The following is a 13,866-nucleotide window of genomic DNA, read 5'->3' on the forward strand; positions in this document are numbered from 1 at the left end:
GTGGTTCCTTAATATATTAGGCTGTACTCTTATTAACACCCCAAAAGGGAGGTCCTGCCACCGGACTGGGATGGACCTGGGGGGGTGGCAAAGCATTGAAATGAGACAATCTAGAAGCATAAAAGCATGTCTTGATGTAAGCCTTTATGACTTTAAAGATAGGACCCCCATGTGTAAGGAAGTACTAAACTGGCCTGAGGACCTAGTCTGGGACTAAGGTTTTTTTAAATTTTATTAGTGAAACGCCATGAGGTACAGTTGTAGACTTACAAACTTTCGTGCTTGGGTTTCAGTTTTACAATGATTCAGTACCCATCCCTCCACCAGTGCCCATTCTCCACCATCAATAATCCTAGTAGCCCTCCCACCTCCACACCCCATCCCCCCCACCCTGCGTCTGTGGCAGGGCATTCCCTTTTGCTCACTCTTTCCTTCAGGGTATTGTAGTTTGCAACAGAGGTATTGAGTGGCCATCGTGTTCGGTCTATAATCTACTTTCAGCATGCATCTTGCATCCCGAGCGAGTCCTCAAGTTTTGGAATCTATATCTCTTACTGTGTTTATCCAAATAACCACAAGTATTAAAGGTAAAGGCCCTCCCGTTGATCGTCGATTTGCTCGAGCGGGCCCAGTAACGTCTCCATTGGAGACTTTGTTGTTACTGTGTCTGGCATATCGAATACTCTCGGTAGCTTGCCGGGCTCTCCGAGAGGGGCGGAGGAATCGAACTCGGGTCGGCCATGTTGGCCGCTTGTAAGGCGAACGCCCTACCCGCTGTGCTATCGCTCCAACCACAAGTATTAATAAGAATTAAACTTAATTGTTTAATATTTACTTGTAGCTAGAGAAAGAGAAAAGCAATATAATGCTTGCCACCCCTGGATGAATTGCTGCATATAGTGCCTGGGAGAGAGAGTGTCTCCTAGGTTAATGCCCCCAAGAGAATTGTTTCTGTAAACGATCAATCACACCTATATGCAGTCCTATACATAGAACCCTCTCAGATGTGCTCTAAGTGTGCTAACAGCTCGCATTAAAAGGACATTTTGACCATCAATCTGTGGTCCCTGGACTCTTTGTTCCTCTGCTGAGGAGGCTGGTGTGTGTGTCAGAGAGGGGCAGTTCTTGGCTACCAAATGCAAGTGTCATACACCCACATTTTAAACTCACAGATGGTGATGTGATAAAAAAAGAAAAGAAAAGAAAACAAGTCTCTTTACCTGGTGGCATTTTGTATGGTCCAGGTGCTGTGGAAAACAATGCAGATTTCTCCAAAAAGAATAAGGCTCCCATATGATGCAGCAGTTTCACTTCTTGGCATCAACTACCAAAATATAAAAAATATATATATTTAAAAAGATACGTGAACACCTATATTTATTGCAGTGCTTAGTAAAATCACAAGGATATGGAAATAACTTTAATGTTCAGGAGCAGAGAGATGGGCTGGAGCGATAGCACAGCAGTAGAGCATTTGTCTTGTATGCGGCTGGCCCCGGGTGAGCCGGGTTCAATTCCTCTGCCCCTCTCAGAGAGCCCGGCAAGCTACCTAAAGTCTCTTGCCCGCATGGCAAAGCCTGGCAAGCTACCCGTGACGTATTCAATATGCCAAACACAGTAACAACAAGTCTCAAAATGGAGATGTTGGGGTTAGAGCGATAGCACAGCTGGTAGGGTGTTCGCCTTGCACGCAGCCAACTCGGGTTCGATTCCCAGCATCCCATATGGTCCCCCGAGCACCACCAGGAGTAATTTCTGAGCCAGGAATAACCTCTGTGCATTGCCGGCTGTGACCCAAAAAGCAAAAAAAAAAAAAAAAATGGAGACGTTACTGGGCCTGCTCGAGCAAATCGATGAACAGCAGGAGGACAGTGCTACAGTGCAACAGAGAGATAGATATAGAGGTTGTGCATAACACTATGAATCCACAAGAAAGGATGAATCATACAGTTTGCTGCAACATGGATGGAATTGAAGAGTACTATGTTAAGTGACGTAAATCAGAGGGAGAGAATAAATACCAGATGTATTCAGTAATCTTTGGTAGAGTAACAAGACAAGAGAATTGGTCCTTGATTGTAGAAATTAGAATGCTAAGAGGAAGGATAGTTTCCTATGGATGATGCATAGTGCACATACATAAAGATACTAGTTGAGGATCTTGGATACTTTTTTTTCAATGGAGAATGTTTTTAATTAGGTCTATTAGAAATAACCTTTCAGTTTTTACAAAGGAAAAGTCTGGAACTTATATAAAGGTTACATTATGATCTCAAAACATTAGCATTTTTAAAATTTTATTGAATCACCATGAGACAGTTACAAGCTTTCATGTTTGGGTTACAATCACACAATGATCAAACACCCATCCCTCCACCAGTGCACATTTTCCACCACCAATGTCCCCCGTATCCCTCCCCGCCCCGAGCTGCCCTCCCCGCTCCTCTATGGTAGACAATTTCCTACTTTCTCTCTACTTATGTGTTGTGAAATCACTAAGCCACTAGGATCCCACAGCTGTCTGTCTCTCGCTGCCTGCGTTCAGTGTTCTAATGCAGCTTGCCCACCAGGGACGGCCGATACCATGGGTGGACAAAGGAGGGAACGAGGGCCAGGCTGGTTGGTGATCAGTAGCCATTTATTCTATTCTCCCCACATGCCTGTTCCAATCTCACTAAGCTCGCTATTCCGGTCTCACACTGTCCCTCATTCATGTCTCCTCCTGTCTGCATTGCTAGCTCTCTGCGTTTTGACGCCCCACCTTGGTCTCTCTCTAGTATCCCAACCTCCCAGCATTGAGGGTAGCAACCACACCTAGGTCTGGTGCACAATCAACATATGAAAGCCCTTCTTGATCTCCTGTAGCCAGGAAATATGGCTCAAGGGCAAAATACCATCTAGGGTTTTTTCTCCTTTCCGTAACCATTTAAACATTCATCTTAATTGTACTTCTTCATTTTTGGAGGGGGGGGGGAGGGGGGGTCACCTGGCGATGCACAGGGGTTACTCCTGACTCTGCACTCAGGAGTTACTCCTGGCGGTGCTCAGGGGACCATATGGGATGCTGGGAATCGAACCCGGGTTGGCCGCGTGCAAGGCAAACAACCTACCCGCTGTGCTATCTCTCCAGTCCCGTTAATTCTACTTCTTAATATTAATTAGTTGGGGCTGGAGTGATAGCACAGTGGTAGGGCATTTGCCTTGTGCGCAGCCAGCCCGGCCGACCCAGGTTCGATTGCTCCGCCCCTCTCGGAAAGCCTGGCAAGCTACCGAGAGTATTCAGTATGCCAAACACAGTAACAAGAAGTCTCACGATGGAGACGTTACTGGACCCGCTTGAGCAAATCGATGAACAATGGGAGGACAGTGTAGTTCAATATTAGTTATTTTGTATGGATACAGTAAAAGATACATTAAGCTTGTAGGGTGGCTCTCCTGGTGACATCTCACTATAGATCCCAGATTACAGTGCTCAGGCCAGATTAATCTTTCCTAACCCTAGCAGGGTCCTAATCCACAGTCACAGTCACGGTTCTCCCGTTGTTCATCGATTTACTCGAGCGGGCCCAGTAGCGTCTCCATTGGAGACTTTGTTGTTACTGTGCTTGGCATATCGAATACCTCACGGGTAGCTTGCCAGGCTCTGCCGTGCGGGCGAGATACTCTCGGTAGCTTGCTGGACTCTCCGAGAGGGGCGTAGGAATCGAACTTGGGTTGGCAATGTTGGCTGTGTGCAAGGCAAACTCCCTACCGCTGTGCTATTGTTCCAGCCCTGGTCCTACTCCAGTTGTTACTTTTTGGACCATCACAGAATTTGTCCATGATCATACTCTTAACTTACAGTTAAGTATTATGGCTTTTTTGCCTGGCCCATTTCGATGCCAGGGTAGCTCACAGCTTGCCCTGGGTCCATCCAGTCCCTCGTCAGGACCCTGCTTTTGTGATGCTAGGAACTAAGGGCAACTGAGGCTTAAGTTGAGAAAACAGATGCCCAGGAGTGAATATTATTTGGAGTCAATTAACTCCCAAGTTACAAAAGCATAGCATTAAATGTCTTCTGTGTGTATACAAAAAGGACATTGATTTGAATTAATTATGCAAAGGATATAAGGAGAGAGAAGAGCAATATTTACAAGTTAACAGAGTCTGATTAGGAGATAAAGGTGATTGACCTATTGGGGAAGCATAGCACAAACAAAGAGTTTACAGATAAACACAGGGAATGGGAGTGCCTCAGGAGCATTGTGAATGGGTGCAACCCAATAAAGTTAAGCTCCCTGTGGTAAGGCAGAAAGGACAAACCAATGCTATCCTACAATGGGTATTATGGTTTGCAATACAGATAATGAAAGGCCATCATGTTTGGTCCTTTATCTATATTCAGCACACATCTCCCATCCTAAGCGGTACCTCCAACTATCGCTGACTTAGAGATCCCTTCTTTATCCTAACTGCCTTCTCCCCAAGCTCATAAGGAAGGTTTCCAACTATAGGAAATCTTTCTGGCCCTTGTCTCTACTGTCCTTGGGTGTTAGGATATTATGATATTTTATATTCATATTCCATAAATAAATTCCACTACCCAGTCGCCATCACGCTCCAGGCCACTTTCCCGGTGCTTAGGGCGAGCTTCACACATTAGTGAAGCCCCACAGAATCAGGAAAAGTGGACCTTTGTGACCATGGACTCCAGGCTCAATGGGACCCGGAAACAGAGATCCTCTGCCTGCTTCCAACAATCTCCGGTGACTCAGGGACCACAACCAGAAGACCCACCCTGCTGGTGCCAGATAAATACCTCATTGGCCAACCTCCACTACCTCCACTACCCAGCCATCACCACACTCCAGGCCGCTTTCCAGACACGTAATAAGATACTTAATACCCATTCTCTGCACCATATTTGATGAAGCTCAAACACGGTGTGAACCATGGGAACACCTGTAAGGGCGATTAGAGGCCGCCCTAAAAGCCTCCATCTTTCTCGGAGAGTATGGCAAGCTACCGAGAGTATCCTGCCCACACAGTAGAGCCTGGCAAGCTACCCGTGGATATTCGATATGCCAAAAACAGTAAAAGCAATGGGTCTCATCCCCCTTGATCCTGAAAGAGCCCCCAATATGGCAGCATTAAGAAGGATGAGCAAGGAGAAGCTGTTGAACTCTCAGGGACGAACTAGGCTGCCAAAATGAATAAGGACTAAAATGACTGTCTGTACTTTCAAGCCACATACACTGTCATTGGAAGAGTTCATTGAGGACCTGATGGTGCAAGCACAGAAGATCAAGTATGACATCATTGGTCTGACCAAGACGAGAAGGCATCAATCACATCATGCCATTTTTGACACTGGAGAAGAACTGTTCCTCAGAATATGCGACAATAGAGGCATCAGTGCTGTTGGTGTCCTTATCAACACAAACTTGACCATGAGCACTGATTCATTCAAATGCCTAACAACCCGAATCGGATGATTACACTTGAATATATGTGGCTCACTGCCAGCAGTTTCTAGCTTCGTTGTCTACACACCAAGATCCAACTACGATGAAGAATAAATTAAGTTCTACATTGAGCTGGAGAAGTTCTATGACGAAGACCGCACCTTCTACAAGATCATTGTTGGTGATTTTAATGCCAAGATAGGACCAAGATCAGCCGAAGAACTCCAGATCAGGACCCATGGCCTAGAATGGAATGAACAGGGTGAAAGACTGTCTGAGTTCATCATGTCGACCAAGATCATCCATGGTAACTCACAGTTCCAGAAGGCCGAATCTAAATGTTGGACATAGGAGTCTCCTGGTGGAAAATTCCACAGCGAAATTGACCACATCATATTCAATCATCGGTTTTGCCTGACCGATGTCACTATTGTTATAAAATTCCAAACGGGATCAGACCAGCGTCTCCTTTGTGCAAAATTCTACTTCACAGAGTGGGGAGAAAGGACTACAAAGTTTAAGAAGAGAACTTTCAGAATGACTACTAACTGGGAGCTCTTTGGCACTATTGTGGTAACGTGGGAAGATGCCATCATTGACAACATTGACGAGGAACACCATCAACTGGTTCAGCACCTCCGTGACTGCATGAGGAATGCCGAGAGTGTGAAAGCCACAAAAAGATGCCTGGATTCGGAAACTCTTTAGCTCATTCGCCAAAGTGGTTTGGCATGAGCCTCAGGCAACCACAAGCTAATGTCTGAGCTCACAAAACTGTGCAGAGAAGCGATAAAGGAAGACCTCAAAGAGAGAAGAGCAGCAGTGTTGGCCAATATGGCAGAAGCCGGGAAAAATATTCGTAATGCTCGCCTGTCCTTTGCCAACTATAATAAGATCAAGATGACTGCCCTCCAACATCCTGATGGATCTATCACATCTTCCAGAAGGGCAATGGAGAAGATTATCCACGAGTTCTACACAGATGTCTTAGACAGCCACCTCCACAAGCCCACATACCAAATTCCGCAGTTTGTATATGTTGTCCCCAACGCTCTCCCACTGAAATCTGACATGCCATTTGGTTGGTAAAGAAGTGTACAGCACCCATTCCAGACCTGGACAGATCTGAACACCTGAAGAATATGCTACCAGTTCTCGTCAATACACTGGCTTGGCTCTTCACATGCTACCTATCTGAATGCAAGGTTCTGTCCCAATGGAAAATCAGCAGGATCATTCTACTGTACAAGAAGGGAAACATCCACAACATTGGCAACTATCGCCCAATATGCCTGTTGTCCATCATCTACAAGCTGTTCAGTTGAGTCATCCTGAATAGAATAGGCAGAACACTAGATGGAGGACAACCATGCAAGCAAGCCGGGTTCCGAAAAGGACTCAGCATGATTGACCATATCCACACAGTGACCAAGCTCATTGAGTTTTTATGAGAGTGCCACTCTGCCTAACATTCATTAACTTAAAGAAGGCCTTTGATTCTGTTGAGACTGAAGCGGTCATCAAAGCCCTAGACAAATAGGGCGTTCAAACTTAGTACATCAGAATCCTCCAAGAGCTATATTACGGATTCACCACCAGGATCTCACCATTCTACAAGGAAGTGATCATAGACATAATGAGAGGGGGTTTGGCAGGGTGATACCATTTCACCGAAACTCTTTAATGCCACCATCGAGAACGTCATGCGACGACTGGAATGGGAAGAAATGGGAGTGAAGATAGACGGTCGGCAACTACACCACCTCCGTTTTGCTGATGACATCATTCTCATAACACCAAACATTAGCCAGGCGGTACAAATACTGACCGACTTCAACCATGAGTGTGGAAAGGTCGGACTGAATATCACCAAGACAATGTCCATAAAAAACAAACTAGTCCCTGACATTCCATTTGTTCTCAACAGAACAAACATCTTTGAATGCAGCAGCTATGTGTGCCTCGGTGGAGAACTCAACATGAGGAACAACTTGGCACCAGAACTGCACAGGGGATGAGAGTGGCATGGAGCTCCTTCAAGATCATTGAAGAAGTTGTAGAGAGGACAAAGAACCTCCGGCTCTTGGCACATCTTCTCAACTCCAACTCCACCATTCTTCCTGCACTAACATATGCCTCAGAGATCTGGGCCCTATGAAAACAGAATGAGAATTCTATTTGGATCACCCAAAGAGGAATCGAAATAGCTATGCTTGGAGTACCACGGTTCACTCAAGTGAGAGAAGGAATCCAGAGTTCCAACCTCCGTTGATGATAGAGAATCAGGGACGCTGTCTTGTTGCCAAGGTGTCGAAAATCAGATGGGCTGGACATGTAATGCGATTTAGAGATGACCACTGAACTAGAGATATTACCGACTGGATTCCTCAGGATGTCAACAGGATGCATGGCCACCACCTACGAGATGGTCAGACTTCTTTGTCAAAACCCTGAACAAACGGTTTGAGGCTCTTCGTGTTCCTGGAGCGAGCAGATGTCATTGGGCTACACTAGCACGCGACAGGGATGAATGGAGACGTTACTGTTGCCTGCTTGAGCAAATCAATTAATAATGGGATGACAAGTGATACAAGTGATTCAATAAATGAGTTCAGTCATTCTATGTCTGTCCCTCTTTCTGACTCATTTCACTTCACATTCTCTATGACCATCTACTTCTAAGCCAATTTCATGACTTCATCTTTCCTAACAGCTGCATAGTATTTCATTGTGTAGATGTACCAATGTTTCTTTAACCAATCATTTGTTCTCAGTCACTCAGGTTGTTTCCAGATTCTGGCTATTGTAAACAGTGCTGCAATGAACGTACAGATATAGATGTCATTTCTACTGTGCTTTTTTGCACTCTAGGAATATATTCCCAGAAGTGGCATTGCTGGGTCATATTTTAAAAAATGCTCATACTGTTTTCCAAAAAGGCTATACCCGTCGGCATTCCCACCAACAATGAAAGAGAGTACCATTGGTTGTTCTTGTTCTGTTTGATGTGTGCCAGTCTCTGTGATGTGACATGATATCTCATTGTTGTATTGATTTGAGACTTTATGCTGATTAGTGATGTAGAGCATTTTTCTAAGTACCAAAGGCCATTTGTATTTCTTTTTTGAGGAAGCTTCTGTTTATTTCTTCTCCCCAATTTTTGATGGGATTGGAGGATTTTTTCTTGTACAATTCTATAAATGTCTTGTATATCCTGGAATTTAGAAGGGAACTAATGAGAATGCTTAGGGAGCTAAGTGAAACAACGGAATGAACCACAAGTAAAATACAAGAGGATTTGAGAGCATAAATGAGGAAAACACAAACAAAATTACAAACAGAAATGAAAAATCTAAAAAACCTGGTAGTGAATTTAAAAACTCAGTGGAAGGTCTCAGCAGCAAAGTAACAGCTGCTAAGGACAGAATCAGTGAGCTCTAAGGTGAGTTTCAGAGAATCTCCAGACAACAGCAGAAAATGGAAAAGAGCCTCAAAATAAACCAGCAGATGTTAAGAGAAATTTGGGATGTAGCCAAGAGGAATAACATAAGAAACATTGGAGTCCCAGAGGGACAGAAAGAAAACCCTTATGAAGAAATTGTCGAAGGCATCATTGCTGATACATTCCCAGAGCTGAAGAGCACACGCGAGCAGATTCAGAAGGCTGGGTACTAGTAAAAAAAATCCAGATAAAAATACTCCAAGACACATCCCTATCAGGATGATGAAAACCAAAGATAGAGGTAAAATTCTGAAAGCTGCAAGATCAAAGAAAGAAACTGCTTATAAAGGAGCATCCTCAAGATTCACAGATGAGGGGAGTATGGTGCCGCCAGCAGGTCAACCTATACCTGTGAGGCGAGTGCATCAGCAGACTGATGGCACCTTCAGACTTCCAGATACCCCAAAATTGCTGCTGTGCCTTTGGCCAGACCCTAAAAACTTGGGGCAAAGTTTACCAAGAAAGTAAACGGCCAAAAGTTAGGTAAGTGGCAAACCACTTCAAGCTCAGCTATATAAATGGAGGCATGGCCTCTCTGGTTCCTGATTGAACTGCTTAATGGCCGTGATCCCAGAGACTCAGAAACAAATCTCGAAACCCAGCGGCTTTTGGCAGAAATGCGTCCGGTCTCTGCAGTAGGTTACCGGTGCTGGGCCAACCCAGGTGGGAATAGGTTTTGTGCCTTGGCCTGCTCCCCCTGGCGGCCCGGTGGCAGCCATTCTCCAGAGGCCACTGGACAGTCAGGTTTGGGCCCGCAGTGACAAGACACGCAGGGCCTCAAGGGATAGGGGTGGAGCCAGTCCTGTCCTCCCCACCCCAACGAGACCCCAAGTCATGGCCCACAAATGGCCTTTCTGATTCCTGATCAAGCTGCTTAATGGCTATGATCCCAGAGAATCAGAAACAAAGGTCGAAACCCAGTGGCTTTGGCAGAAATGCGCCCGGAACCCACAGTAGGTTATTGTCACTGGGCCACCCCAGGGGGGAACGGGTGTTGTCACTCCGCCTGCTCCCCCTTGGTGGCTCAGTGGCCATCATGCTCCAGAGGCCATTGGACAGTCAGGTTTGGGCCCACAGTGACGAAACATTTTGGGCTTCATGGGATGGGGGTGGAGCCGGTCCTTTCCTCCCCACCCCAACAAGACCCCAACTGCCCACGAACGGCCTTTCTGGCTCCTGATCAAGCTGCTTAATGGCCATGATCCCAAAGACTCAAAAACAAATCTCTAAACCCAGCAAGTTTTGGCAGAGTGCGTCTGGACCACACAGTAGGTTACTGTTGCCAGGCCACCCCGGGGGGGGCGGAGAAGGGTGTTGTCCCTCCGCCTGCTTGCCCTTGGCGGCTCGGTGACCATCATCGTCCAGAGGCCACTGGATAGTCAGGTTTGGGCCTGCAGTGACGAGACATGTTGGGCCTCACGGGACGGGAGTGGAGCCGATCCTGTTCTTCCCACCCCAAAGAGACCCCAAGTCATCACCCACGAATGGCCTTTCTGGCTCCTGATCAAGCTGCTTAATGGCCATGATCCCAGAGACTCAGGAGCAAATCTCAGAACCCAGCAGGTTTTGGCAGAAATCCCTCCAGATTTAAGTGTTAAAACTTCGGAATTTTAAAATCGCGCAGCCACTACTGCAGCCACGCGACATCATATGTAACCAGCAATAGAAAACAAATTGTCTACTGTTGCCTTTTCGGCAGATCTGAGTGTTGGGTCAAATCTCAAATAATACTGGCGGGTCTGGTGTCAAAATATTGAATGTGATCAAAGTAGAGAGAGAGAGTAATGTGGAAATTATATGCCCCACAGGTAGGGGGAGGGTGTGGGACAAGGGGTATACTGGGGTTATTGGGTGTGGAGAATGGGCACTGGTGAAGGTATGGGTGTTTCATTGTATGACCGAGACTTAGACCCAAAAGCTTTGTAACTGCTCTCACGGTGATTCAATAAATAAAATTATAAAAAAAATGAAAAAAAAGTAAGGTGGAGTTCATGCACAATTAAATCAGCTAATCCGTGGCTGAATAAGTAGCAGTACTCCTACATAAAAAAAAAGATTCACAGATGACTTATATGATGAAACCTCAGGGTCCAAAGACAATGGTGAGATATAGTGAAAAAACTCAATAAAATAAACGCATCACAAAGTATACTTTACCCAGTTTGGCTCAGACTCACATTCATATCATATCAGAAGAAACAACACACATTTTTACAGACAAACAACAACTCTGGAACTTCATAGACTCAAACCATGGTTACAGAACAATGAAACAAGCTATTTTAAGGTAAGATAAGCCCCTCAAATACATCAAACTTCAGCAGAAAGATGGCTCAAAACCCCATAACAATGATCTCGCTCAACATCAGGGGCTAAATACACCAATTTAAAGATACAGAGTGGCAGATGAATCAGAAAATTGAACCCAATATTGTGCTGCCTACAAGAAACACATCTCAACAGTCAGAGCAAACACAAACTGAAAGTTAAAGGCTGGAAAACAATTCTACAGGCAAACTACTCCCTCAAAAAAGCTTGGGTAGCCATAGTGGTATCAGATCACATTGATTTTAGGCTGAAGACAGTCACAAGAGACAGTGAAGGTCATTTCTTATTGATCAAGGGATCTGAACATCAGGAGGAACTCACACTCCTAAATGCATATGCACCTAAAGAGGGACTGACGAAATACCTAAAACAACTACTCATTGACTTGAAGAAAGGCATCGATAGCAACACAATACTAGATGGAGATTTTAACACCACTTTATCACCTTCCAATAGATCAACCAGACTCAAGCTCAACAAGGACTTTATCTGAGGGAAGAAATGGAAGAGAGGGGCTTAGTACATATATATACGGGACACTTCATCCTCAAAAAGCTGAATACACATTCTTCTCAAGTGTTCATGGAACATTCTCCAAGATAGACCACATGCTGGGCCACAAAACATAACTTTTACATAAATTAAGAAGCTAGAAACTGTTTCAACGATCTTCTCAGATCATGATGCCCTGAAAATAGAAGTGAATCACACACACAAACAGAAAATCAAATCAAACACCTGGAAATTAAACAGCTCACTACTAACAATGAATGGCTTAGAAAGGAAATAGGCAACTTTAATGAAAATTTAAAAGTTTGTGCATTTAATGCCACTGTCAATAGAGTAAAAAAGGAATGCATTCTAAATTATGTGGATTAGAAATACTATAGAATTAAGTATTTTATAAAAGAAGAGCAAACTAAATGCAATCATTTCAAAATTTCTGTGGAACAGAATTTGCCAAGAACTCTTAATATCAATGGCAAGAACCAAAAAAATTATTGAAAGTTTGAAATGTGACTTGAATACACACTTTTTCTGAAGAAGAGATACTAGGCTTCAGAGAGTTAATACAGTGGGTAGGACACTTGCCTTGCACACAGATGACCTCAACTTGATCTCTGACAGCATATATGGTTCCTAAAGCACTGCCAGGAGTGGTCCCTGAGCTCAGAGCCAGGAGTAAGTCTTGAACACCACAAGGTGTGATTCCAAAACAAAATAAAGCAAGGCAAAAGAGAGGCTAGAGCCATAATACAGTGGGTAGGGTGCTTGCATTGTATGTGTCTGATCCAGGCTCACTCCCTTGCAGCTCAGATGCTCCCCGGAGTGCTCCACGAGTGATCCCTGAACACAAAGCCAGGAGCAAGTTTTGAGTATTGCTTGGTGTGGTCCTCCAACCAAACAAAACATCTAAAAAGCAAAAACCAAAAATGAAGATATATTAATGGCCAATAAGCTCACGAGTCCCTGTTTCTGCATGTTCTTGCTAATATTTGGCATTGTCAGTGTTTTAGATTTTAATCATTCTAGTAAATATATAGCAGTACCTCAATCTGTTAAGTTTGCAGTTTGGTATTGGTATATGGTGCCATTATTAATCTTTACACATGCTTATTTGGCATTTTCACCTCTTTGGTGAAGTGTCTCTTAGCTTCTTTGACTGTATTTAAGGAGCCAAGAAGATCTCATTTTAATTTTCAAAGATCTTTATTTCATTTCATTATTTTATTTTCATTTTTATTTATTTTATTTTCATTTTAAAGATCTAATTTTAATTTTCACTTCTTTGTGAAGTGTCTCTTAGCTCCTTTGTCTGTATTTGACTGCAACATGGATGGAACTAGAGGATAACATGCTGAGTGAAATCACTTTCTCTCTAATATGTGGAAGTCAAAGTCACACAAAGAGGTAGTAAAAAAGGACCAAAGGCAACCATTCAGATGTGATCCACACAATTGAGTTGGTGGCAGGGGCCAGGGATTGAAAGGGAGGGATGCTGTGGTCTTTGAGGGAGGAAGGTAGGTACACGGGTAATAATATGGTGTTGGAGTTATGACCACAAGAAGCCATCATTAACCATTTCATTGCAAGCCTCAATAAATGTCATAGGTTCATAAATTGATTTGAAGAAAGAAAAATAATCAATTTGGTTGATCCCAATTCCTGTGTCCTTCAGAAAAATTTTATGATTGCAGTTGGTCTTGCACAGCTCTTATCTCTTACCAGGTTTATTTCTGTGTTTTATAGTTTTTATTGATGTTGCAAAATATATTTTAATTTTTTATAGTATTTGCCAGGGCTGACGCGATAGCACAGCCAGTAGGGCATTTGCCTTGCACACGGCTGACCTGGGTTCAATTCCTCCTTCCCTCTCGGAGAGCCCGGCAAGCTATTGAGAATATCCCGCCCCCACAGCAGAGCCTGGCAATCTCTCCGTGGTGTATTCGATATGCCAAAAACAGTAACAAGTCTCACAATGTAGATATTACTGGTGCCTGCTCGAGCAGATCAATGAACAACAGGAAAACAGTGCAGTGCTATTGCAAGCCTCAATCAATGCAAAAAGGTAAAAAAAAACAATCACACTGA

General features: G+C 44.1%; 1 protein-coding gene across 3 annotated transcripts in view; it reads right to left on the minus strand.

Moving 5' to 3' along the window:
• LOC130042618 (probable gluconokinase) overlaps positions 1-13,866 on the minus strand; it is a 97,278-nt gene that overhangs the window by 60,041 nt on the left and 23,371 nt on the right. For all 3 annotated transcript variants that reach the window (XM_056134774.1, XM_056134772.1, XM_056134773.1), the window contains exon 4: positions 1,221-1,324. In XM_056134774.1, coding sequence (XP_055990749.1) covers positions 1,221-1,324 — 104 coding nt within the window. The remainder of the gene's footprint in view (positions 1-1,220; positions 1,325-13,866) is intronic.

Source organism: Sorex fumeus, unplaced genomic scaffold, assembly GCF_029834395.1.
Source record: "Sorex fumeus unplaced genomic scaffold, SorFum_2.1 ptg000106l, whole genome shotgun sequence".
Classification (NCBI taxonomy): domain Eukaryota; kingdom Metazoa; phylum Chordata; class Mammalia; order Eulipotyphla; family Soricidae; genus Sorex; species Sorex fumeus.